The sequence below is a fragment of the Aedes albopictus genome, chromosome 1 (genome assembly GCF_035046485.1).
Source record: "Aedes albopictus strain Foshan chromosome 1, AalbF5, whole genome shotgun sequence".
In the NCBI taxonomy this organism is placed as follows: Eukaryota; Metazoa; Arthropoda; class Insecta; order Diptera; family Culicidae; genus Aedes; species Aedes albopictus.
This window is the reverse complement of record NC_085136.1, coordinates 27542897-27570845: the sequence shown is the minus strand read 5'-3', so window position 1 is coordinate 27570845 and position 27949 is coordinate 27542897. Positions and strand designations below refer to the sequence as shown.

Below are 27949 nucleotides of genomic sequence, written 5' to 3'. Positions count from 1 at the left end.
ACGCCCATGCCTCGACCATATGATTGTCAAAATCGGATATCAACAAAGCAAAATAAATTCACCTGGCATCACCTCCCTTGGCTAGAGCTGTCACTTCTTGCCAAATTCGAAGTGATGATGTGTAATTCTGTGTTTGTTGGATTCGTTTACTACGGAAAATTGTAGAATATTCGACGTTAAAAGTGAGTATTTCCGGCCGAAAAGTGCTGGAAAATGTGAATCATCGTTCGGAGCGGATGGAGTGATAGGAATTTTCCACGGGAAAATGTTTTCCTGCGGGGAAATTTGAGTTCGAAGAAGAGGTTCGAGCTGTTGCGACTCGGCCTTCTCCCCGAACGAGAATGGATGGTTGACGTCACGGCGACGGTGCTGTAGCAATCGAAGTGTAAAACTTGAAGAATTATTGCATTATTTGCGTAGGATTTTCCAAGTTTGGTTTTGCACAACACGTACCTATTGCAGCTCGAGTGGCCTCCTCCATCGATTGGGTCTTGGCTGTGATTTCAAGTGGAACGAAAACCAAATATTTTTTTCAGTTGGTTCGGTCGAGTTCCAAACACCAACAAACACGACTGGCGGATGCTCGGGGGATCGATCGAGCGAGGAGAGAAAAAAAGTGAAAGTCGATGCTTGATTTAATGACCTTGGGGAGGAGTGACGAAGGCCTTGCCGCGAGTGGTTGTGTTTTGATTTGCTTGTCACATTTTTTTATCGTTGTTTTGGACGTTGGTTCGGCCGGTGCTACGCCACCCGGATTGTAGTTCGCTTGTGATAAATGTGTTGGATTGTTTCTTTCTAGGAATATGTTTGTACCATTGTGACTATAGCAAATAAGGATTAAAAAGAGTCAGAAGGAGGAGTAAACATGTCGGGATACGATCCAGGCGGCGGGGCGGGTTCGACTCCGGACTTGACCAGTCTGCAAGAGAACTTCAATCAGCAGCAGGTGAGTTTCGCTGAATCATCTGAAGAGTAATAAGAAAATACTCACTTTAATGGTTTTTGTTTTAGGCCAAGATAGCTGCGTTGCGCGAAATGGTCCGCAAGACGGAGAGCGACCAGGGGAAAAAGACGGCCTCGGCGCAGGAAAAGGTCAAGAACATTGCCCAGCGGTTGACGCAGTACAAAACGAAGGCGACCAAATCCCGGCTGAGCCGGGCCTCGAGTTCGGATGTCCAGCACGAACTGATGGCCACTCGGATCAACGAGGAGAGTTTCGACATCACCGGCGAGGAGTACGAAGAGCAGCAGCACATGTCCCTACCGGTGATGCCGGTCAGTTCGATGCCGGTGCGGGCCCGCTCGGAAACGCCCGGAACCGAGAAGATCAATCTCCTGAGGCAGCAGATGGAGGAGAATCGTCTGAAGATGGCCGCTCGGGAAAGCCACAAGCGCGAGATGGAGGAACGGGTGATCGAGCTGAAGCACAAGCTGGAAAGTACCCAGCAGACGTTGGAGCGATCGGTGGAGTTTGGCCGGTCGACCGGAGATTTGACCCTGCTGACGACGATGACGCCACTGAAGATGGGTCGGTTCGAGTTTAACAAGTCCACTTCGGATTTGACACAGCTGGTCGGATCCGGGGTCAGTTCCAGCTTCGATGTCGAACGATTGAACTACCTGGAAGGTCGGGTCAAGGTCTTGGAAGCGGAACTGACCGATAAGGAGCAAGCTGTAAAGAAGGATGAAGTTGTTCAAGGGCTGGAGAGGAAAATCTTGGACCTTGAAGAAGCGCTGAAGGAGAAAGAGTGCATCATAGAAGCTCGAACGCAAGCCGTTTCCCTGATGTCGGAGAATCTATCGCTGAAGGGCAAGAATACAGTCGACTTGCTGGAAGACACCAAGCAAGAGATGTACCGGATGCAGAGCAATTTTGTCCAAGCTGAGTCCAACATGAAGGCGGAACTGGATCGTCTACAAGTCGATTTGGACGAGCGAAAAAACAAGATCTCCAACCTGGAAGAGATGAACAACATTCTGGAGACGGCCCGGTATGATCTCACGGTGGAGAACGCCAGCCTCAAGCAAAAGCTGGAAGACGTTCAGGACTTCAGCACCAAGATCAGCGAGCTGAACAAGCTCAACCAGAGTCTTCAGCACCGGATCACCGAACTCGAGAGCCAAAAGTACGACTTCATCACCGACGCCGAAGCCGAGCAGGCCAAGTTCGGCGCGAGCGACGAGAAGTACCAGGAACTGCTCGATCGCATCCAGGAACTGGAAGAGGAACTCTCCCGGAAGGCCGCTCCCGAGGAAGACCTCCTGGAAAAGATCCGCTCCCTCGAAGCGACCATTCAAGCCCAAAACGAGGAAATCGAGACCTACAAACAGCAGCAGGCGGAACTCCAGGAAAACCTCCAGGAGAAGACCGTCGAACTGAACGTCCTGAACGCCAACTTCTCCGTTCTCCAGGAAAAGCTTAAAAACGCCGGTCCCAAACCCCTCTTCCCCAAATCGGCCGAGGAGGAAGCCGAAGTCGAGAACTCCAAGCTCAAACAGCAACTGGACGAAGCCAACAAGAGCATGATCAAGTCCAAGCTAAAAATCAAGCAACTCCAGAAGCAGGTCGACTCCTTCAAGAAAACCTCCGCCGTCCACGAGGAAGTGGTCCGCCTAACGGACGAAGTCCAAACCCTCACCCAGCGCCTGGCCGAGGTCGAAGAAGAAAAGGGCAACCTCCAGCTGCACCTGGTCAACTACGACGGCTCCCTCCCGGATTCCGAACTCGAGAAGCGTATCAAAATTCTGGAAACCACCTGCCACAACCAAACCACGGCCATCCAACTGCTGGAAGAGCAGAAAATCGACATGACCGAGGACCTCAACTCCACCAAATCCCAACTGGAGATGATCCGCGACCAGGTGCGGGACCAAGCCGATCACCAATCCCCAGCTGGCGTCACCACAGCAGTCATCTCCGACCAGATGTCCTCGATCGAAACCGAAGAACAGCTAGAAAAGTGCGTCGCCGAACGGGATCGACTCCAAAACCAGGTGCACCGCCTGGAGGAGGAGCGGACCGAGCTGCAGCAGAAGCTGGATCGCTACATGGTCGAGAACTGTGAACTGCTCGATAAGATCGAGAAGCTCAGTCTGGAGAAGGTCAGCTCGGCGGAGTCGATCGAAATCGTGGAGGGGCTGACAGCGAAGGAGAAGCAGGAGATCGAGAGCTTCGAGAAGGCTTGCCGGAAGCAGCAACTGGCCGAGCCTCCGGGTGGAGTGGACGAGGTGGACAGGTGAGTTTGTTTTTTTTTTTTTGTTTATTCCAATCGTTTCATAAGCATCAATGCCTAATTTAGAATAAACTGCGCTATGGATGGTATTTGTGCAATGTCACCCTAAGTGTCCAACAAGCAAAATTTCATCACCACTACCACGGCCGAACTGACGTTGATCATCAGCAATTATGTACTTGGTCTTTGTGGTGATAATCGTAAGTTCAATCCTCGCAGTATTCCTTCTAAAAAGTTAGCACTCCTCAATCGGCCTCAGTCTGTTCCGCAATTCAGTCTGTCAGAATTCTGGGCCCAAATTTGAACGCTGGATTGAGAAATGTCATTCTTCTGTAATTGCAGGGTGTCTGCCTGGAAAAACTTTACTAGGTTTAATCACCGCATGAATTTATCATTACTAACTTTAATTGGCTTTTTTCGGTGATATGAATTTACTACTCGAAGCAAGAGAGAATAAGGAATGTTATACGGTGGCCTGTTTAGGGATAGCAGTATTCATCTAACATACATTACCTAGCCGTTCAACAAGAGAACGTGAGCAAAATTTCTTCCAGAGGTTTTCCCGGTATAGCTCCCAGAGTCCTCCTTCGTTTTGCCCAAAGATATTTTCGTAGGATTTCTACCAGGATTTATCCCGAGATCTCCATCAGAGTTTCTCTAAGGATATATCGTAGATGTTGTCGCGGAGTCAAGCGCGGAGTTTCTACTGGAGTTTTTCTCGGGATTCCAGGTGAAGATTTTCCGCGATTCCTTCCGGTGTTCCTCTTGGGACTCCCCTAGGAACTCTTTCCCATGATTTCTCCCAGAGTTGCTACAGTTATTGGAGTTATTCCTGGGATTTGTCCTAGAGTTCATTCAAGGATTTCTTGAGCAGTTGTTCACGAGTTTTCTGCAAGAGCTCCTCCTGGGACTTCTTCCGAAGTTTCACCAGTACTTTCTTCGAGAAAATTCCGTGTGCATTCTTCTAGAGTTTCTGCAGGAATTTCATCTGGGATATTTCGCAAAGATTCTTGTGGTCATAAGCAGCTCCTCTCAGTCGTTTTTTCATGTGCACCTGAAAAAAATGCAAACTTCACACTTAACTGAACGGAAATCGAATATCTACCACGTTCAACTGCGTAAGTATGACAAATTATATGCTTCGTGGCTTCGAGTGGACTGTAAAATCTCTTCTTCGGATCGGGGTCACGCACGGGAGCGGAAAAACCGACGGGAAGTTCTGTCCGCAGCCAAGCAATAAAACGCGTCTCGATTCTCTTGACTATGGAACTCAACTACTTTAATTTTTTAAGAATAATACATGAGGACAAATTCAATTTATGTTTGTGTGTGTGTGTGTGTGTGTGTGTGTGTGTGTGTGTGTGTGTGTGTGTGTGTGTGTGTGTGTGTGTGTGTGTGTGTGTGTGTGTGTGTGTGTGTGTGTGTGTGTGTGTGTGTGTGTGTGTGTGTGTGTGTGTGTGTGTGTGTGTGTGTGTGTGTGTGTGTGTGTGTGTGTGTGTGTGTGTGTGTGTGTGTGTGTGTGGGGGGGGGGGGGGGGTTACATGGGTCTGTGCCATTTGGCATATAGTCATTTGGCATAAGGTCACTTGGCATAAAGCCATTTGGCATAACGGTCATTTGGCATAATGGACACTTGGCATAATAAAGAAGGGTGCATTTCGATTATGCCAAATGTCCAGTATGCCAAATGACCGTTATGCCAAATGGCTTTATGCCAAGTGACCTTATGTCAAATGACGTTATGCCAAATGTCCCGCTCCCGTCTGCACCAACTGCCACCTCGATAGAGTGTTCTCCTTCCAGTTCAAGTAGGTCGGTTCAGCCACGCACTGTAGCTCGCGCCCAACCAGAAAGTGAGCAGGTGTAATGGCTGTATAATCGCTAGGATCATCTGAGCTGGCTACCAACGGTCGCGAGTTTAGCACAGCCTCAATTTGAGTTAGCGTGGTGTACAGCTCCTCGTAGGACAACTTTCGATCGCCGACAATCCTCTTGAGATGATGTTTTACCTGCTTCACACCGGCCTCCCAAATAAAGGGCGAACACGATGAAATTGCCACACAGAAAATATTGTATAACTTTTGATTGCGTGCGTCAAAATAGCTAATTTTTTGACCATGAATAGTATATTATGTGTAGCTAATACCATAAAATTTTCATTAAAATCGGTTGAGTATTGGCGCATATATTGTCGATATCATAAAATGAGATTTTAGAAAATTTGTGCACCCATTTCAAAAAATTACTTACGCTATAACTTTTTTGTTACCTCATCAAAACGTTTGAAAATTTCACTCGATATTCTTAACTAGTATCAATTAAGTGGTAAAAATTTGATCGAAATCGGTTCAGTACTTTTTCTAGTAAATATCCAAAACTCAAATCGCTTCAAGGTAAATTTTAGGTACTTTTTGACCATTTTTAGTTCCACGTACACTATTTTGACTGTAGAACTGGTAACACTGTCCCGATTTTTATAAAACTTTGACAGTGTAAAATTGTTGTGTTAAACTGTTTACAGTGAAAATTTCAGCCATTTTTGTTGAGTACTTTCAAAGTAAGAGCAGTTTGAATTTCACTATACCAAAAACCACATCTGCTTATTGTGACATAGTGCGACATATATGGCTATAACTTTTTAACGGTATGATCAAATTGAATGAAATTTTGACAAACTACTTCTACATATATACTTTATGTCATATGCTGATTTATCGACCGTATTCTATTAATAACTTGATGATTTTGTGGCTATATCGGTCTCTTTCTACTCATAGTATAAGGGAGTAGAGATCAAAGTGGATAATGAAATGATAGATATGATAGAATTCGCTAGGTAGCGAACAAGTGTGAAATTACATACCCCTATGAACGGAGTGCGAATTCCGAAAAAGCTACCGATCGATAGAATTTGTGATGAAAACAGAACAATACATTAGGCAGTCGGGTGCCTGAAACTTTTGCCAGTCTTGGTAAGGTGGTATGAAAACTACCAACCAAGCCGATCTGTTTAAAAGCACAGGTCGCACGGCAGAAGTTTCACGCATTCGATGTATTCGTTCAATACATGGCCTACTTGCCTAATTTCACCTTCTATAAAAAAATTCACACTTGTTCGCTACCTAGCGAATTCTATCATATCTATCATTTCATTATCCACTTTGATCTCTACTCCCTTATACTATGAGTAGAAAGAGACCGATATAGCCACAAAATCATCAAGTTATATACTTTATGTACATAAAAATTTTCATTGAAATCGGTTCAGTATTTTTGGCGCCAGCGTTGAAACGGCAAAAAAGTGATATTTTCCAAAATGTTTGTTTGTACAAGATTCTCAAGTGGCAATTTCATTGTTTCAACGATATCTCCGCCAATACTCAACCGATTTTAATGAAAATTTTATGGTATTAGCTACACATAATATAGGGTGGGGCGGGGCAAGATGGGTCGCATAAGGATGGATCACCATAACTTCGTAAATACAAATCGGATTGGTTTGCATTCGTCCGCTACTCTTTAATACACTAGTTAGCTATGCTAAAAGTCGATAAAAAGTTCATTAAATACAAAATATGATGTTAAACAAGCAGTTTTAAAAAGTGATCGTTTTTGCGCCGTGAAAAAAGTGCGGGGCAAGATGGGTCACCTTTTAAGTAATTAACATTTTCTCAACGAAAAACGTCAAAATATAAGATTTGTCCCGCATTCAAATATGCTCCATATCCATACTGAGTAAGCAAGAGCTACTAGTCCCTGGCCAAGTTCGCAGGGGTTGACGGTATTAAAGTGAAGGAGTTTCATTTTGAGTCTTGTAATGTAGTGTTCTTTAGTGAAACATATCACCTTTTTAACACTTTAATGCGCCTCCAACGGTTCATCACGAACCGGCTGCTGCAGATGGAGTATGGCTGATCATATGCATCAGACATGCTCGATAAACATGGAGGATCCGCCAGGGCTCATTAGAGTCTATTCCCAAGCAATAGTTCCAAGTCGGTTGGATTTGAGAAGGTTTTGATGATCGTTACAAATCCTAATAAAAGTATTATAGGATTTGTGACAGGTTTTGGAACCTTTCACAGCCAGCTGACTTCAAAATGTTGTTTGGGCTCTATTTCCCACGTTTCTCGGTTGATTTTGATTAGTAATTCATTAATGTCATAGTCGCTTTTTCGAATTTTTAGAATGTTGGTCATATTTTCTTTAAATAAAGCAATTAAAATCGACCGAAGAATTAATAGTGGGAAGGAGATTTGCAGCACTTAATTGTGCTGATAGATTCGAAGCTAACGTGCGAACACTTAAACGCATTGTTGACGTCAATGCGTTCGACGTGACATTTTGGACAAAAACTGACTGCTTTTTATTAACTGAACAACGTTACTTGTGTATGACTAGGTTGACATTTCTAGGCTACGCTTGAGAAAATGACATGGTTCATCTAGGTAGGACCGATAGGACAATTGAACGAATTTGAACATTTTTCATAGTATTTGTAGGAGGACGAATACATAATAGTTGACAAGCAATCTTTATTATTTTAAAATTTTATTGCAATCAACTGACCAACTTGACGTATTTTTGTTTATCTCTTAGATGGCATTTTGACACCAACAGAAAAATATCAGAAGTTCAGTTGCATGTTTCTGTGGGTTTTGGACCGATGACAATTTAAGGACACAAGAGATGAACACAGAGAAGTAGAAAACGATTAGCGAAATCAAGAAAATAATTTGGCACAGGATCGACTATATTTTAACATACAGGGTTTGATTGATTCGATGAAAAAAAAAACAAACATACGACAACTGACTTAACGAGAAGAAAAATATATTGAACCATACCACAAAATCGAACAAGACGACAAATACAAACCATGTGACCATAACACTACATAGGCAAATGCTGACTGACTGACCAATTGAAAACTTTCCAACCTTCTACCGTAACTTTCTGAGTCAGTAGGCAACAGTGTCTTAATGGATATCATTTTCCGCGTACGGCTGGCAAACTGCTTCTGAAAGATTACGTACTCTTTACTATCTTCGGGTCTAGTGTAGAGGTTTCAACTCTATTCAGAGTGCAGCTAGAAACCTAGCAAAAAAAAAAAAAAAAAAGTAAGCAAGAGCTACTAGTAAACATTTTATAAATTTATTTGGAATATAAAAAACTTTACGATTTGAGTGGTTCTGAGGCGACTTGAAAATCGATGTTTTTACTAAAAAATTATCATAATTTTATGTTATAATTTTGAGCGTTTATTCCGCTTGATTGAAGTCATTTATGAGATAGTCTTGTAATAAAAAATAAATAACTTTTGAATGCTCCAAAAATACGTTCAAAACTGAAGGTGACCCATCTTGCCCCGCGGTCGTTTATATGGAGAATATATGGAATGTATCGCATAAGAAAAATGGCAAAAAACCATTTTATTTTGTATTTCCAATGAGAGTGAATAATTTTTCAATCAATGCCCCAAACTTTTGTATATTCATGCTGGTTATCTAACAAAATTAGCATTAGCATTAGCATTAGCATTAAGCGAGTCGCACAAATTCGTAGGTGGTACAGTCCTAGACCGCTGTTATGAGGGTTGCCTCCTTCCCGTCCGAACCAAAGCACAAAGATGTGGGACTAATCTCTGACTCTTAGACAAGACTGACGCAATCCTCCAATGGTCGAGCACTGTCCTGGCCACGTCCTTGCGACTGCTGAGGAATGGGAAAGGATGGTTAGTTTTGGACACCTATGAAAAATGTAGACAACTCTACGATCTCTCAGGCCTAGGTGTCACGGGATTGTTAGGTTGTTGTTAGTGGAAGGGTAAACTCCAAAGGATACGCTTGGTCAACGTTTAGGCACACCATTGTTAGACTGCTTCGAATCAGTTGTTTGCCCAATTCATCCTGTGTCCTCGTCATCTTGGTTGGATTACTAGCTTCTTCGGTTGGTAATCTGAAATGTAAAATAATATTAACATCGTACGTCAAATAAGCTACATATTAGTGATACGCTCGCCACAGTTACATATTTTTATAATATGATTCATATCATACGATAAATTTACCTGAATCCTGCTGAAATAAAATATTAATTAGTAGTGCACTAAAACAAAAAAAAACTACAAAACACCAAAAAAGTGAATCAAACTTTGATCTTGGAATATTTATTAATACGGTAAATATCAAGATCAAAATTTGATTTGGTAGATCTTACACCGCAACGCACCATTCTAAGGTGATCTACCCACGTTACGGGGATCATGCTGGTTATCTAACAAAATTATTAACATAATCAAAACATGAGTAATGCGCCCGAAAATGGCACTGACCCATCTTGCCCCGCGACCCATCTTGCCCCGCCCCACCCTACTATTCATGGTAAAAAAATTAGCTATTTTGGCGAACGCAATCAAAAGTTATACAATATTTTCTGTGTGGCAATTTCATCGTGCTCGCCCTTTACCGCCGAAGTGGGAACTTCGCGGTGGTATGAAAGACCATTCCATTCCCTTGGTAGTGCAGAAATCTGTTATCTTCTCAGTTGCAACTCTGTTTTGGCCCCGACGAAGTTTGTTGCATTGTCAGAGCACATCGATTTTGGATTCCCACGTCGGGTGGTAAAGCGCCGTAGCGCCGCAAGGAATGCATCTGTCGTCAGGTCGGAAACCAGTTCCAGGTGTATGGCCCGGGTCTGCAGACACACAAATAAGCTTACATAGGCCTTCGTAATCTGGGGCTTGCGAGCAGCTGTAGTTGCCGTCCTCAAAAAAAAACCCAGATTAATCCACCTAGTGGTGATAGTGCCTTTCTCGTCGAATATGTACTCATAAACTTTTCTTCGACGATAGCCAAAATGTTCCTGAATCCTGAAAACACTTTACACTAGCAACAATTTTAACAAAGCCATCATCGATTTTCGAAACTTATTGATGATACATATTCCGATGTTATGTTCAACAGCAAAACAGAGCAGAAAAAGATCAGACCTCTCAGTTGACTGCCTGACCACCTTAACCCTAGTCGTGTATTGGGGTCATTGTGACCCCATTCCATCCACTACGGCAGCGGGGTGAGCGTCAGCTATGCTTGAAGAAGGTTAACTTTATTCACAATCACAGATCACTGTGTGATCTTCGCCAATGTTTATTTCAGCACACTTTAGGCTATATTTTATTATCATTGGTAACACGATTCATGTAAAATTTGACCTTCCTACGAGGAAAATGCAGAAAATGTAGATTTTCCATTCAAATTTCAATCGATTTGTATCGAATGCATGGTTTTGGTTCACTTCTATCAAATCACACCCGCAACCGATTCCGAACTACTGTGGCCTGAGACTATTTTCTTGTTGACCGTTCATCAGACTATCAAAAACGCCGCTATGGTTTAGTTCCTTTCTATATATTGCCACTTCCGACGCGTTACTCGTCTTGTCACCAGTTCTGGAACACTACCGGTTCTCCCAAATATGGTCTGAGATTATTTGTTGGTTAACCGTTTATCTTGTTACTGAATAAGTCATCGATATGTCGCATGTATTGGTTCTATTTTACATTTGATCATTTCTGGCGGGACACCCGTAATCAGTTCCGTTACACACTGATAGGGCTTGCGTCTATTTTCTTGCAACTGTTCATCATGTTACCTAAAAAGCCGTGATTTGAGGTATCGCATGCATGGGTTTGGTGTCACTTCCGGCCTGGAACTGGCTGCGAAACACTACCGATAGTCTCTTAAATAGTCTGAGCCTATTTGCTTGCTAAAGTTTATTAGGTTATCAAAAAAGCCATGGGTTTGGTTCAATTTTATATTTAGCCGCTTTCGGAGGGAACTAGTTTCGGCACTACTGACAGTCCATAATGTGGTCTTAGCCTACTTCCTCAATAACCGGTCATCAAGTTGTCGAAAAAGCCGTGATTTGATTTGCCGCATGCAAGAGTTTTGTCAACTTTTATATACGGCCACTTCCGACGGAACACCCGGAACCAGTTCTGAAACACTACCGCACAGACAAACAGACGTAACATTCAGAACAATTTCCGTGAAAATCCATCGCCCAGTTACACTACCATCACCTGGTGGAAATGTTTCACGATGCACTGAGTTGTGCAATATTGTCAACAGAAGGCGCTAGTGTGAAACGTCAAACGCAAAGAAAAACGATGCGCGCGCCTCTGGTTGTGAAAGCCACAACTATGAAGATTTAAAAAGATCGTTAAAAGCGTGGTCGATGGAAATTTCGCAAGTGTTACGTCTGTTTGTCTGTGACTACCGGTTCATATAAGGTCTGAGACTGTTTTCTTGCTAACTGCTCATCAGGTTATCGAAAATGCCGTAGTTTGATGTGCCGCATGCATGGGTTTGGATCACTTTTATATATGACCACTTCCAGCGGGACATCCGGAACCGGTTCCGATACACTGCCGGTTCAGATATGGTCTGAGTCTTTTTTTATGCCAACCTTTCATTGGGTTATCAAAAAAGTCGCGCTTTGATATATCGCATGCATGGATTTGGTTCACTTTTATATTTGGCCACTTCCGGTGGGACTCCCGGAACCGGTTCCGGAACACTACCGGTTCAGATATGGTCTGAGACTGTTTTCTTGCTGACTGTTCATCAGGTTATCCAAAATGCCGCAATTTGATGTGTCGCATGCATGGATTTGGTTCACTTTTATATTTGGCCACTTCCTGTGGGACTCCCGGAACCGGTTCCGGAACACTACCGGTTCAGATATGGTCTGAGACTGTTTTCTTGCTGATTGTTCATCAGGTCATCTAAAATGCCGCAATTTGATATGTCGCATGCATGGATTTGGTTCACTTTTATATTTGGCCACTTCCGGTGGGACTCCCGGAACCGGTTCCGGAACACTACCGGTTCAGATATGGTCTGAAACTGTTTTCTTGCTGACTGTTCATCAGGTTATCCAAAATGCCGCAGTTTGATGTGTCGCATGTATGTGTTTGTTACATTTTTATGTATGGCCCCTTTCAAGGGTACTGGTCCGGAACACGTAAATGGCCATATCTCCGGAACGGCTGGACCGATCCGAACCATTTTCAATAGGAAACAATGGGACCAGATTCCGCGTCGAATGAACCGTCGGTCATTAAAATCGGTTGAGGTTTACTGCCAAAAAGTGATGTGAGTTTATTTGTACACACACACACATACACACACACAGACATCACCTCAATTCGTCGAGCTGAGTTGATTGGTATATGTGACTTGACCCTCCGAGCCTTCTATCAAAAAGTCGTTTTTGGAGTGAACATATAGCCTTTCCAGTACACTTAGTGTACGAGAAAGGCAAAAACCGTCCTCGGGGTCTACGAACGCCTGCAATCCGTTGAGTAGATTCCTAGTGTCGGCACCGTTTTTAGTGCTCGAATTTCCGGCTGAAACGTTTCGTGTTGCACCAAGCGCACTACCACAAGCGTTGCCCTTTGTGTTTCTTCGGCGGTGAGCGGACCTTTTACCACGTTCTTCGGACATGATGTACGTCACGAACCGCACCAAGTAGGCCGTGTAACGTACAATCTTCATGAAACAGCTCACCTTGTCAAAAATCGGCATTCGTTCGGCAGCAGCAGTCACAGCCAGTACTACGATCGTTTGCATTTCCGGCAGTTCTTCGTCCGGAATTTCAGCTCCCTTCGTCGTATCAACGGTATCAACGATTGAGTTGCTGAATGTGGGTGGACCAGTACACCACATCTTGGATTCGCCCAATTTTTTCGGCTGTTCTCCCCGGGATATCAAGTCGGTGGGGTTCTCGTGAGTGGGAATGTAACCTCAGCTGGAGCTCGGGCCCAGCTTTTGTATTTCGATTACTTGATTCGAGACGTAGGTAGGTATGTAACAGATGCGGGGGTTTTTTGATCCATGCCAGTACAATTTTGGAGTCACTCCATCCATCACTTTGACGGTCAGACGAGCGTGCAGTACAGCCGCCAGCAGCTCGGCACGCGGGGTCGTGATGACCTTATTTCTCGCCTTCTTCTTCGGCAGAATGCGAGATTTGCTGCAGATTAACCGCATTTCGGCTGAGTCGTCTGGAAAAACTGCACGTACGTAGAGGCACGCTCCGTATGCCAAGTCGGAGGCGTCCGTGAAGCTCAAGTTTAGCCGCACCATTCCAATTGATCCACCTCGTTCAGGACTAGCATCTCGGTTATGAAATTCCGCCACTTGGAACTGATCTCGACAGGGACTGGATCGTCCCAATCAATCTGCAACTCGCCAATTTCTCGTAGGATCAGCTTCGCTGTCGGACCGAAAAAGCCCAGCGGATCAAATATCTTGGCTAACTAGCTGAGAAGTTTTCTACGTGTGATTCCGTCCATGTTTTCACAATCAGACACCGACACAGAGAACCAGTCTTTCGTTGGGTTCCAGACTACGCCCAAAGTCTTTACGATCACTTTCAAGTTGTTGTCACTAACCACGAAGGAGGTTCAGGTATATCTTGTAGGATTTGGGAGTGGTTGGCACACCACTTGTGAGCACCGAAGCAGCCTTTCTCCAGTAGACCCGTGACTTCTGGTTGCAACTGGCATGCTTCATTTAGCGTATCGGCTCCCGTCAAAGCATCGTCCATATACAGGGGATGGCCAAAATGTTTGGGATAGGCAGCTTTTTTTTCTCTCACAAAAAAGTTCAACAAGCTATAACTTTTCATAGAGCGCATCAAACAATCTCAAATTTTGACTGTTTGTCAACCTATTATGTGTGCATCATTGGTACAAATTTGGGCTCGATTGATTAATATTTCGCAAAGTTAGAACCGTTCAGGTAAAACACTATGTTTCAAACAACTCATTTTTGAGGTGTCATATCTCGAAAACCAGTGAACAGAATTGAATGAAATTTTGAACGTACACTAACAATATGTAAATGCTTCACAAACTATTAAAACATAGGAACTTTTTGAACGTTGAAAAAAGTTATCATGGATTGACACTTTTTGGATTTTTCTCGAAAAAATGTAATTTTTTTACATCAATGTCAATAAATTTTAGTGTTGATATCCAAAGATTTTCCACTTCTGTTCTCAAGTTATCTCTAATCAGATATATTAGAGCCTATTTAGATTGAAGGAAGAACACATTTAGTAATTTTTGTGTGGTATTGTAAATTTGAGTTATTTTCCTCTATATGGGTAAAAATTTCAATCCGGTATAACTTAATTCGCCGTGAGAAAATATTACATTTTAAAACGTCGTATTAAGTATCAATATATTGTTGATATATAAAAATGAGTTTGAAGTTCTTTTGAGGCAACAAAACTCACGAACGGGTATACCAATCAGCATGACTCTTGCACGGTTCGATTCGTATTCATGATGGCTGTGTTTATATGCATAAAAAGATAAGAAAATCAACTTCAATGAAGAGAAAATGAGAAACTACCGAAATTTGCAGGAATTGGGAATAAAATCAACACGATCGCAACAAAACCGATCTAGAGTGCCGTGCTGCAATGAACCCAACAGTTGTCAAACTGCCACAACCAAAAATGGCAACACAACGTTTGCCGGGACAGCTAGTTGTTGATAAACGTTATAAAATTCATTCAATTCGGTTAACTGGTTTCCGAGATATGACAGTTCAAAAATTAGTTGTTTAAATAATAGTGTTTTACCCAAACGGCTCCAACTCCACGAAAAATTAATCAAATTTTCACCAATGATGCACATATAATAGGTTGACAAACAGTCAAAATTTGAGATTTTTTTATGCAGTCTATGAAAAGTTACAGCATGCTGAATTTTTTTGTGGGAGAAAAAAAGTTGCCTATCCCAAACATTCTGGCCATCCCCTGTATGTCTCCTTTTCGATTACCTTGGCGGAATCCGGAAATTCTTCCTGGTGGTCAGCAGCTGAGACGTCAGCAGCAGCTTGCTTCAGCGACATAGTTGCTTGAAACGGTAAAGGGCCCAGACCATACGTAACAGTCTGCAGCTCTCGAACGGCGAGAAAGTCGTTTCTGTCGTACCTCCAGAAGATGCGTTGGAACTTGGTATCTTGTTGATCGACACCAACTTGACGAAACATTTGTGGAATGTCCAGCGTGAACACGTATCGAAACCTTCGGAAACGTAGCAGAATTCTTTCATAGAAACACCCGTCGTCGTTTTAGCGGATCCATCGAAAACGACTCTCAGTTTGGTCGTTATGCTGGTAGGTCCCAGGATGCAGTGGTGTGGCAAGTAGTACACCGATCCCGGCTGCTTGTTCGATTCTTCTTGCACTTTTTTCATGTACCCGAGTCGTTCGTACTCGCGGATGAAATCTGAGTACTGTTCCTTGAGTGCCGATTGGTGGTCCAACTTACGTTCCTGATTCAGAAAGCGTTTCAGCGCCATCTCGTGAATTTCCGAGTTCTTCGTCGGTTCGTTGTCGGTAGTTTGGCAGAAGGTTCGAGCGATGACCCGCGTGTCGGTGGCAATCGTTCCTCCTGCAATCCATCCGAGTTTGGTATTCTTGAGAATTGGTAGGTTCGGACCAAGTTCGTATTGGCCATCTGCCAGCAGCTTCCAAAACAATTCGGCGCCGATAAGCATAACGACACGTCCACGATGGTTGAACGTCGGATCGGCCAGTAGTTGCTCGGCTGAGATGGGCCATTCCGAAACGTCAAAAGATGTGACCGGCAGGTCACCGGTTATTCGGGGGGTCACTAGCAGATCCATGTCAGCGACGAAGTCTGTGTGACAGGATCTGATCGTGGTGCACAGCGTACGGCAGATCCGAGTTTTGTTGCCGTTCAGATCAGACCACTAACTGTGAAGTCAGTCGGTACCGTTTTCAAGGAAAGAAGGTTCGCGAATCGCTTCGTGATGAAAATCATCTGGGACGCAGAATCGAGGAGCACTCGGCATAGGTATAGAGTGCTGCACAAGCCGTCGACTAGAACAACGGCAGTCGAGAGCAGAGTATGCTTCGTAGAGTTCCCGGTGCTAGCACATAGGGTCGTTGATGTTCCTGCAACCGGGTTCGTAGACACGTTCACATCAGCCTTTACGGCAGGAATTTATCTGTATTATACATATTTTTGAGCATCCGTACAGAATTTGTTTTACACTGAAGAGTCAGATAACTTGCTGAACAACCATCAGTACGCAAGTCTGATCGATGGGTTCTTGTATGTAGCCGTCAACACTCGCCCGGATATTGCTGTAATGGTGTCTATCCTGGGAAGAAAGACAAGCAATCCTTCTCAAGCCGACTGGATTGAAGCCAAAAGAGTATCTCAAGGTGACGATAGACTACGACCCACCACTAGGGTGTGAATGGCTCTCCGTTGCATATCTACGTTGATGCTGACTAGGCCGGCGATACAAGCAACAGAAAATCAACTTCTAACTCGTGTTTCGGTTTGCCGGAGGATCAAACAGCTGGAATGCCAGAAAGCAGACGTGTGTGACTCTGAGTAGGACAGAGGCCGAGTATGTCGCACTAACTGAATGCTTCCAGGAGTTCCAGTGAGTTCAACGCATACTAGAAGATTTTTCCGTGAAAATTCCAAGTCCGGTGATCGGTTTTGGGCAGCTGGACAACTGAAAGCACACGTTGGTGCTAACTGGGTCGGTTATCATCAAGATCACAAATCGAACAAGGTGTTCTTCTTTCACTTAGGTGGACCAATTTCCGGGGCTGCCGAATAACAACAATTCCAATCACAGGCGGAAGAATATGTTTCCGTAGCCGAGGCCTGCCAAGAGTTGCTCTGATTACAGAAGTAAATGAAGGACGTTGATGAGGGAGCTGCTGGATCAATCATCGTCCGAGAAGTGGTATGAGCCAATCGGAAACCAAATAACCAAGCACTTTGTGAGCATAAACATTATCCAGGACAAATCCCGTTTTGTCCACCAGACCTTAGAAAACACAAATCTCATAAAGCTTCGAACAAAAATGCAATTTTTATTTTGTTGTTGCTCATTTGTAATAAGCTTAAAATAAGATCAGATGCGCTGGTTTTGCTTTTCTTGAGATTTGTGCGCTTAAAATCGTTAGTTGGGGCAAAAGTCGGCCATTGTGGCGGCCATTTTGGGTTTCTAGCTAGCCTGTCCTTAAGAAATTGAAAATCTAAACGTTTATTTTCTCTTTTGCAATAGATTTCATCCCTAACTAGATACTTTGGTCTGTGTTTCAGGTTGCTATCCAAAATCATGACCGAATCTCATCCAACACGGTAACCCGTTAGACAGCTTAAAGAATTTATCAAATCATAATTAAATTTAGTTAACTTAAGCATCAAACAATCACCAAAAAACATGAAACAGACTATCATCTACAGGTACAGTTATGGACATTTTTTTTTGACAAACACTACATTATTGCACCATACTCTTGCGTGACATGTGACGGTCTCCACATCCTTGGACTCAACTTTGCTATCATTTTCTAGTTTTTGAACACTTACAGAAATGTTACTCATCTAGAACGTTTCCTTCCCAGTTCTGGTTCTGATTTCGGGTATTTCATCGCCATTCATTTTTTCCACTATAAATCTTCACAATAACCCCTCTCGATTCGCCTTCCTTTGTTCGCAGAGATCGCCCTTCAAACGACGATGAAGACGACGATGACGACGATGGACATTTGCTGCAGGAGCGCCGCGACAACGAGCCGACGACCGGCGGCGACAGCGAAGGCGAAGACCTCAACTCGAGCCTGGTGAAGCTACGCGAGGAGAGCAGCGAGTTGATGCACAAGATCGAACTGTTCACCAACGAACGGCGCGAAGTTCTGGAGAAGCTGGAAGCCCTAACAGTGGAAAACCAGGGCCACATCGAAGAGCTGGAGCATCTGCGGGAGGAACATCAGGATCTTCTGCAGAGGCACGTCGCTCTTGAAGCGACTGAGAAGGAACTGAAGGCTTCGCTTACCAAAGCAGAGCAGGAGAAGGCCGGACTAGTGGAGGAACTGGAAGCGGCGAAGTCGTTGAAGGTCAAGCTAGAAAGTGAAACGAGCAGTCCCAGTTCGACTCAAAGTACGCCTTCGAAGGCGGCGGCAGTGATCGATAAGGATTCCTTCGAACAGGCGCTACGCTCGGTGGACAACGAAGTCGCCAACTACAACAAGAACAAGGACAAGACCAAGAAACTGCAGATTTCGAAGAAGCTGTCATCGGATGCGAAAAACCTGCAAAAGATGGCGAACAACTTGCTGGAAGAGTACTACAGGAACGTGTCGGAGTGTGAAGCGATGAAGGCGGAGATCGAGCAGCTGAAGGATAAGGTGCAGCGATTGCCGGCGGTTGATCGAAGCGAAGAAGTCAACGCGTTGAAGGCGCAAATTATGGAGATGACGCATGCACAGATTGAGAAGGTAGAGCAAATCGATCAGCTCAGGGAAGAACTGGAGAGAAAGAGCGAGGAAGTTGACGAACTAAAGCATGAGATGGAGGCGTTGGCAGAGAAGTCTTCGGACGAAGAACCGGAACTGTTGAAGGTGGAGCTGAATAGCAGAAACGACGAAATCAGGGAGCTCAAGAAGGAACTGGAATCGTTGGGTGTGAGGAAAGCTGGGGAAATGGAGGAAGCTCAAGCGAAGTTGGTGACAGCAACTAAGGAGATTAACATTCTGAAAGAGTTGGTAGCCGAACAGAAGCAACAGCTGATCGAGACGTATCAAGAACATGAGAACGAGATAGCGGGCAAACTGAAGGAGATCCAAGGCTACGAAAATCAAGCACAGCAGATGGCGGATCAACTGGCCGGGTTGAACCGGGAGCTACTTGAAGTGAGTGAGAAGTATTCGAAGGACATGCAGCAGCAACTGGATGAGCTGAAATCGTTGACGCAGAAACAATCCGATGAAATCGAGCACAAGCAGGAAACCATCGATGCACTCAACAACCAAATTATCGAGCTGTACAAGACGATGGAAGATAATGCAAACAAAATCATTGAGAAGGAAGACGAAGTCCAGTACCTTCAGGAACTTCTAGAATCGAAGAAGGATGAGATCCAAATGCAGTACGAGAAGCTTACAATGGCCAATAAAACGATAGAAGACATGCGATCTAAATTAGAGGAAGCACTCTCAATGCCAGCTCCAGTTGTGGACGAAACCCAGCTTAATGAGCTCAAAGAGAAGAATCAAAATCTAGATGTCAAAAATAAGGAACTACTAGAGAAACTAAAGAAGTTTGCAGCCAACCTCAAGAAGAAGAATAGCCAATGTCAAGAACTGGAAGAAAAACTTACCGCTCATCAGCAAGAGCTGGAAGAGTTGAGAAAGTCAGGATCGGCGGGATTATCCGCTGAAGATCTCAAGGAAGAGAACGAACAGCTGTCGCAAAAGATGCACCATCTGAACAACGAGCTGCACAAGTTGCTTCAGCTCAAGTACAATTTGGAAACGGACAAACAGGCGGCTCAGCATGAATCTACGGAGCTGAAGAAACGACTACAATCTGTGGAAAATCAGCTGAAGGAGATGGAAGGGAAGCAGCAGGAAACGGATAATCGACTGGCTGAGCTGCAGAAGGAATTGGAGGCGGTTCGGGCCGACGACGCGTCGAAGAATGTGAAAATCGAAAAGTGCAAGGCAATCATCAAGGAGAAGAACAAAGAGATCCAACGGTTGCAAGAGCATGAGAGGAAGACGTCCTACCTTCAGGACGAGATCAAGATGGCGCAGAGCAAGCTGGAGGACTTCCACAATCAGACAATGCTGATCGGAAGGCTGAAGGCGGACAAGGAGGAGCTGAACGCGGAGATGAAGATTCAGGTCGAACGGTGTCAGTCGCTGGAAGAGGAAGTATGCCAAGGAGCGGAGAAATTGCGTAAGTTGGAGGTGGATTTGGAGATCAGCGAAGACGAGAACAAGAAACTTAAGAATAAGATTGTCAAGCTGGAACAAGGAATATCGTTAGTGGAAGAACGAAGAAATTCACTGGAGCGGCAGAAGAAGCTGCTGGGCGCGAAACTGGATGAAAAGCAGCAGGAATTCATGCAGCATGAAGATGAGCTGATGCAGCGTCTGGCGAATCTGTCACAGCACGATGAAGCAGTTGAAGGCAAGCTGAAGGAGAAGGAAGAGGAACTTCTGGAGCTGGGAAGCAAACTTCGGGACGTGGAATACCAGAAGGATCAGCTTCAGTCAAAGCTAAATCAACTGGAGTCGCAGCTGAACGCGTTCGAAGAAAATTCCAAGCGCGCATCCGAGCTGGAGAACGAGAACTACAATCTATCACAGGAGGTAGCGGCGCTTCAAGCGGAAGTCAAACGAGTGGTGTCTGAATCAGAAGCCAAGGTTTTGGAGAAAGACTCCGAGATCGATCAGCTAGAGTACGAACTAACCAACCAACTGTCGAAGATCGAGGATGAGCGTAAGCAGCTACAGGAGAACCTAGAGCGCACACGAGATCGCAATTCGGACTTGCAGGACGAAGTGGTCCGTTTACAGGAGAACGGAAACTCGCTGGAGCAACAGCGATCGGATTTGGAGAAGGAGACTACGTGGTTGAAGATGCAGAATGAGAGTCTCAATCAGGACAGCACCGAACTGCAGGAACTGCGCATGCAGATAGTGCAAGACCAGACAGAGTTGGAGAATTTGAGGGCACAATGCGACACCCTGGCGCAGAACCATCAGTTCGAAATCAATGCTCTGAAGCAGCAGATCGCCGATATGGAAGCTATACGAACGCAGTTGAGTCAGAATCAGACCGACGATCAAGTGTCTGTACAGAACGAGATGGCGAAGCTGAAGGAACGACTCGACAAGAAGGAAGCTGAAGTCGCTCAACTGCAGCAGAAGATTCTTCAACTTCAGATGGCTGCCAGCGGCCCGGTGGACGATCCTTTCTCGAGCTTGCAGGCAAGTGCAGAAAGATCAACGTCCGCTTTGGAAGAGAGAATTCGAGACTTGGAAAATGACGCCACTTGGAAGGATTCGAGGATACAAGAGCTGCAGATCGAGAAGGATTTGGCTGATGGAAGTCTCGAGGAGTTGAGAAAGCAGCTGCAATTACTTCAACAAACCGTGCAGAACAGTGAAGCTTTGGAAACACAACTGGCGCAGAAAAGCTCTGAACTCGAACAGATGAGCAGGCAATTGTTCCAAACAGTTCCGGTCCAGAAACCGGTTCAAGAGATTGAAGCTGTTCCTAAGTTCAGCACATCACAATTCTTTGGCGCTCCAAGCGAGTCTAGTGCTGTGACATTGTTCGACACGGCCGGCGATAACTGGGGTTGGGACGAACCTGTCCCTGCACCGCAAGTACTTCCACAGCAAGAAACCTTATCCGTTGTTCAGGATTCCAACGAGCTTCAGGCTCTTCGCAACGAAATTGAAGATCTGAAATCACGGAACGAAGCTGCTTCTCGGGAAATCCGGGAGTTGCAAGGCAAGTTGGCGTCGTTCGCGGATCGTGAAAGTGAATTCAGTCAAGTGAAAGACGAGGTCGATGTTTTGCGAGCGCAGAACGCCACCTTGAATCAAGAAGTAACGGAAAAAGCAACGAGACTGAAGGAAGTAGCGCAGTCGCTACTAGAAGAGCAGGTTAAGCTCAGTCAATTGGAAGAACAGCTGCACAACAAAGAAACAGCAGTCGCAGCACCTTCCGTTTCGTCATTTTTCGCAGATTCGTCTTCTCAAGGTCCGGTATTCGAGGATCTGATCGTTCCGAAAAAGGCCTATTTATGTACGCCTAGTGCATCGGAAGACCATGAAGAATGGTCAGTGGAAGAACCTGCTGTAGTGTCCACGGCGGCAACCTCTCAGCATGCCGTTGGCTTCGTGAACAAAGTGGATGATCGGGAGTTGGAGAACCTCCGTGAGCAAAGCGACCTACAGCTCAAGCAACTTCGCGAGCAAGACGAGAAGTTGCACGAAGCAGTTCAGCAGTACGCCAAGGCACAATCAACGGCGGAGCAACTGCAACTGAATCTAAGCCAACTTCAGCAACGTTACGCTGAGTTGGAAGCTCATCTACATTCCGTAACGGCCTCGCATCAGTCCGAAATTGAAAGCAAAATGGCCGCTCTGGCCGAAAAAACTGATGAATTCCTTCAGCTGAAGGATGAAATCGATATCCTGCGTGCGCAGAATGCTTCACTGAGCTACGAACTCGATGAAGCAAACAGCAAGCTTAAGAACGTGGCGCAGACGTTACAGGAGGAACAGCTGAAGGTCTGTCAGTTGGAAGAACAGCTGCACAATAAGGAATCCGCCGTTGTTACACCTTCGGTATCCTCGTTTTTCGCCGATTCAAGTTCCCATGGACCAGTATTCGAAGATCTGGTCGTACCAAAAAAGGCCTACCTGTGCACTCCAAGCGCTTCAGAAGATCAGGAAGATTGGTCTGTGGAGAAGCCGATGGTGGCCACAACGACGGCAACTTCGCAACGTTCTGCTGGAGTAATAGAAAGCCTTGATCAAAGTGAATTGCTGAATCTGCGTCAACAAAATGAACAGCAGATGAAGCAACTGTGTGAACAAACCGAAAAACATTCCGAAATACAGGCAACTGTAGAGCAATTAAAGCAAGAGCTGAGCCAACTACAAGAACGCAATGCCCAGCTGGAAGTTCAGCTGAACACTGTCCTAGCGTCACACCAAACCGAGGTAGAAGCTTTGCGCAATCAACAAAACGAATTCAACAGCCAAAGCCAAGAGGAGCAGAAGAAGCTGAAAGACGAACTGAATCAGCTGACACAGCGGAATCAATCTCTTGAACAAGACCGCGACGCCTACCTACAACTTCAGGACGAACTTGACATCCTCAAAGCGCAGAACGCTTCGCTTAGACAAGAGGTCGACGAGAAGGCCGATCGCATCAAGCGGGTTTGTCACACGCTGACCGAACAGGAAACGCGAGTCGCCGATCTGGAGGAACAACTAGCCAGCCGAGAGCAGCACCCGCCTTCGACCGCTGCTTTCTTTGATGGTCTGCACGGGCAACATCCTCCAGCCGCAGGCGTTTTTGAAGAAATCATCACACCTAAGAAAGCGTTCGAGGTGGAACCGTCTTCGTCCGCCATCCAACTGGAGGACGACTGCTGGGGAGCCGAGGAAGCTGCACTGGAAGAGAAACATCAGCAAACTTCGAGTGTCGCACTGGAACGTCGCATCAGCGAAAAGGACGACTACATTCGACAGCTGGAGATGGAAAAGGAGCGACTGTTGCAGGAGATTGTCGAACTGAAGGTGAAATCGGGAAAACTTCTGAAGAAGCTCAAGGAGTACAAGACCAAGAGCGAGAGCTTGCAACGGCGATCGGCTTCGATGGAAACCAGTGAATTGGATCTGGCCATTCAGGAGGAACTCAACACACAAATCAAGACGCTGGAAGGAAAGTTGAGCGAAGTTCAAACTGAACGCGAGAAGGAAGCACTGGAGAAAGATTCACTTCTGAAGAGGATCGACGTTTTGGTAGCCGCTAACGAACGGTTTACCGAAATGAAGGAACGACAAGACATCCAGATGGAAATCCAAGTGGCCAAGATCAAGGAGCTAAACACGAAGCTCCAGCAGCTGGAAGATTGGGGCGATGAAAGTGAACAGAAAGAGAGCAAAGTGGCGGAACAAGTTCAATCACAATCTGAAGCAGGTCCCACGAATGTCCGAGTACAAGAGCTAGAGAGAGAAGTTCAAGACCTTAAGGTAGATAACGAGGAACTCCAAGCGTTGCTAGACGAAGAGAAAGCCAACGTCGAAATTCTGGAAAAGCGAGTGCAGCAAAAGGATCGGGAAATTCAGGAGCTCATCGAGAAAATCGACCTACTCTCGCAGGATTCTCAAACCATTAAGACCAACCTGGAGAGCTTGAATCAACAGAAGTCACAAGAAACTGAGGATTTGAGCACACGTCTGAAGCAACTGATGAGCAAGAACACCGAATTGACGCAACAGATCGAGAAGATGCGTACTGAAAGCTTGTTCCAATCAACAGACCATGAGGCAAAGCTTCAGGAACAACTGCAGCAGCTGAGTGCGCAGCTGCAGTACAAGGAAGCGGAGATTGTCCATCTAAGCGAGCGAATCGAGCAGCAAGCAAAGGAAGATCAAACCCAATCACTGGTTCAAGAAATCCTCGTGAAGAATCAAGAGATCTCAGCGTTAAAGTCTCGAGTGCAACAGCTACAAGCTGATCGCCAAGAGATGGAACATAACCTTACACTTCAGATCACCAAGGAACTTGCATCCAGCAGACCAGAAGAGAAAAACCATCCGCGGACCGCGGAGCTGGAGAAGCTTAATCGAGAGTTACAGGAAGAGAAGCAACAAATGGAGCAGGAGCTCCAAGTTCTGAATGATCAGGTGTTGCGAAGTTTAGAACTGGAAGATCGTATGAAGAGCACGGTCCTGGAGCTTGATGCGAAGAATATTGAAATTGAAGCCTTGAAAACGTCGTTGGAGTTGTTGAAGCAAGCAAGCGAAGCAAGTGGCGAAAGCGCAAGCAGTTCTGAGCAGTCTACACCTACGGCAGCGAAGAGTGAAGAAGAGCTTCGAAAACAGATCAAGAAGCTAAGTAGAGAGCGTAGCGAGTTGGAGGCAAACTACCGGATAACGCTTGAGCAAAGGGACGCACACTGGTCGCACGTTGTTGAGGAGCGAGGTGCGCAAGTGGCCGAGAGCTGGAAGCAACATGTGGACATGCGAGAAGCAGAGTTTTCCGTAATTGAGAAGAGCTTGCGGGAAGAAATCGAACGGTTACAGGGAGACGGTGGCAGCTCAACGCCAAGCAGTTCGGAACAACCGGCAGCAATGCAGAACATGAAGGCAGCTCTAGAAGCGCAGGAACTGGAAATCGTGACGCTGAAGGAGCAACTGGCGATCCGAAGTGCCGAGTATGCACGCTTGGCTGCGCAAGTGGATCCGTTCGCGGTGAAGCATGCCAGCAATATGGTAACCAGTGAGCCAAGGCCTCAACAAGCGGCGCAGGATGGCGACAAGGTTCCGCGATCGGAGCTCGAGCTGGCGCTCTACATGATCTACCAGCGGGATATGCGATGTGAGGAGTTGGAACTGGAGTTGCGCAATCTGCTGACGGAGCGGGACTCTTTGCAGTTGAGGCTGTCGAATGCCTTGAGGCAGCACGAGGAGTTCAAGCGGAAGCTGACCACGGCACCTGGAGGTAAGTGAGATAGCTTGAGGCACTTTCAAGTGTTTTAGGGAAACGCTCAATGGCTTCTCCCAAAAGTTTTCGAAGGCTTTTCCCGAAAAGCTGGATGGGTTTCCCCGAAACGCTCGAAGGCTTTCCCCGAAAAGCTCGAAGGCTTTCCCCGAAAAGCTCGAAGGCTTTCCCCGAAAAGCTCGAAGGCTTTCCCCGAAAAGCTCGAAGGCTTTCCCCGAAAAGCTCGAAGGCTTTCCCCGAAAAGCTCGAAGGCTTTCCCCGAAAAGCTCGAAGGCTTTCCCCGAAAAGCTCGAAGGCTTTCCCCGAAAAGCTCGAAGGCTTTCCCCGAAAAGCTCGAAGGCTTTCCCCGAAAAGCTCGAAGGCTTTCCCCGAAAAGCTCGAAGGCTTTCCCCGAAAAGCTCGAAGGCTTTCCCCGAAAAGCTCGAAGGCTTTCCCCGAAAAGCTCGAAGGCTTTCCCCGAAAAGCTCGAAGGCTTTCCCCGAAAAGCTCGAAGGCTTTCCCCGAAAAGCTCGAAGGCTTTCCCCGAAAAGCTCGAAGGCTTTCCCCGAAAAGCTCGAAGGCTTTCCCCGAAAAGCTCGAAGGCTTTCCCCGAAAAGCTCGAAGGCTTTCCCCGAAAAGCTCGAAGGCTTTCCCCGAAAAGCTCGAAGGCTTTCCCCGAAAAGCTCGAAGGCTTTCCCCGAAAAGCTCGAAGGCTTTCCCCGAAAAGCTCGAAGGCTTTCCCCGAAAAGCTCGAAGGCTTTCCCCGAAAAGCTCGAAGACTTTCCCCGAAAAGTTCGAAGGCTTTCCCCGAAAAGCTCGAAGGCTTTAATTAAATTTCCTTTGATATATAATGTCGATTTCTATTAAACAGAGCCATCCGGCGATTCGGCCAGTGACGTATCGAAAACGACAACCCCGGAAAAGTCCCTACAGCAGATCGTCCAGGAGTCGGGCATCAGTGCCGCAACGACAGGAACACCAGCGACCATCCAGGTTAGCCAGGTGTCGGACCTGAGCAGCAAGCTGTCGGAGTTGCACGCAATCGATCACGGACGGGACAAGCGCGTGCAAGAGGAACGGGAAGAGCGCCACCGGCAGATGACGCTGATACAGCGTGATCTGGCCAACATGCCCCTGGAGGCGGCAGCCAAAATTGCCGGAACCAACATCTGTGAGTCTGTCTGCGCGGTAACTCAAATTTTGTATTTTAATATGTTTTTCTCTTCGAACAGCTCAAACCGAATCGTCGCCTCAGCAACCACAAAGCGCCTCATCCGTACTGATCAACTGGATACTGGGTAAGAAATCCGATTCCTAAACTCGTTCTGGTCGATCTCAAGATGATTCCTAGCACCAGCCTACATTTGGGGGTGTGGTTCAAATAGCTCTAAGTCACTGCGCCATATTTCAAAATGCGTGGCAGTATATAGTAGAAACCGATTTTAAACCAGCACAGACACACTATTGGAAAATATGCCAATCCAAGCCGGTACAAGAACAGTTACACATTATTATTCCGTAATAGCGAACGAATGACCGATAATAACCGACGACGTCGACAAGGACGATGACCCCGAACGAAGTTCGGTGAAGCACTTTTTCCGCATTTGGCAGAAATTTCTTCACCCCTCCTTATTGATTTGCTCTTTTGGAAGGAAGAATCATATTAGGTACGATTTTTGCTTTATTATGGTTTTATGAGAGTCTTTGAATTAAATCTAAGCGCATAAAGCCATAGTAAATCTTAAATTTTGAGAACGTTCATAGTTTTGCGCCAAATGTGATACTCTCCTTCCTGAACCGAAGTGTGAATTCTAAACTCGCCCCGATCCTCGTTACTCCCGTTTCCCAAACATTGATTTCTGTCTTCGACGATCGTCTTAAGACTGGTGGCAAGGAGATCGGTTGTTGCAGAGTGTGACCACATTCTCACGCGTACACGCACTGAAAACGATGCAGGGATGAATTTGTTTGTGTATTTCTCTATTGGAACCGAGTGGAGGATGATGATGATAGTCGAGTCATTAGATAGTGGAATTATTAGTACTTTCTTTTCAAACTTTTGTGTTATCAATGTTCAACCCAAGCAAAGTTAGTTTGTTTTGTTTTTCTGTTGTAAAAAATGCATTTGTCTAATCTAATAATATATATACTGAGATCAAATTCATCACCCTTTAATTTCTGTACATAAAGAAGTTAACCAAACTATCGCACCTTAACCTGGTTTTGTGATTGTTTTATAGGCAAATTGCCACCAAAAAACCAAACTCTAAATCGTAGAAATTCGATGTGTATGTATTATTGGTCAGGAATGATGGAAGATAGAAAATTAAAACCAGATTGTCTGAAATGTTACAAACCGATAGCCATCAATAATCCGAAAGCCTTGTTGGATACGCAGAAGGTTATCTTTGCTGCTCCAATGCATATTTCCGTTGAAAAAACATTCTCCTAATTGATATGTGCTAAGCTATAGTTCAAGGTACAAACGCTTAGGGGGGGGGATGCCACCAAGGTAGCACTCCCTGCTACTCCCTTTGTCCTTCGAAGGCAGGCAAGGTCGACCCCACGGCTGCTGCCAACTACACAGCAAGTATCAAGAACTGATACAACGTACACAGCGA

At 45.5% G+C, this 27949-nt stretch overlaps 1 protein-coding gene across 1 annotated transcript; it reads left to right on the top strand.

Annotated features, from left to right (window-relative positions):
• Positions 1-52: 52 nt before the first annotated feature.
• On the top strand, positions 53-27684 carry LOC109428420 (protein lava lamp). The gene is made up of 6 exons (XM_019704170.3): positions 53-182; positions 800-946; positions 1012-3236; positions 17809-25346; positions 26197-26496; positions 26558-27684. The coding sequence occupies exons 2-6, from the start codon at positions 866-868 to the stop codon at positions 26641-26643; spliced, it is 10230 nt and encodes a 3409-aa protein (XP_019559715.3). The 5' UTR covers positions 53-182; positions 800-865; the 3' UTR covers positions 26644-27684.
• The last annotated feature ends 265 nt before the right edge of the window (positions 27685-27949 follow it).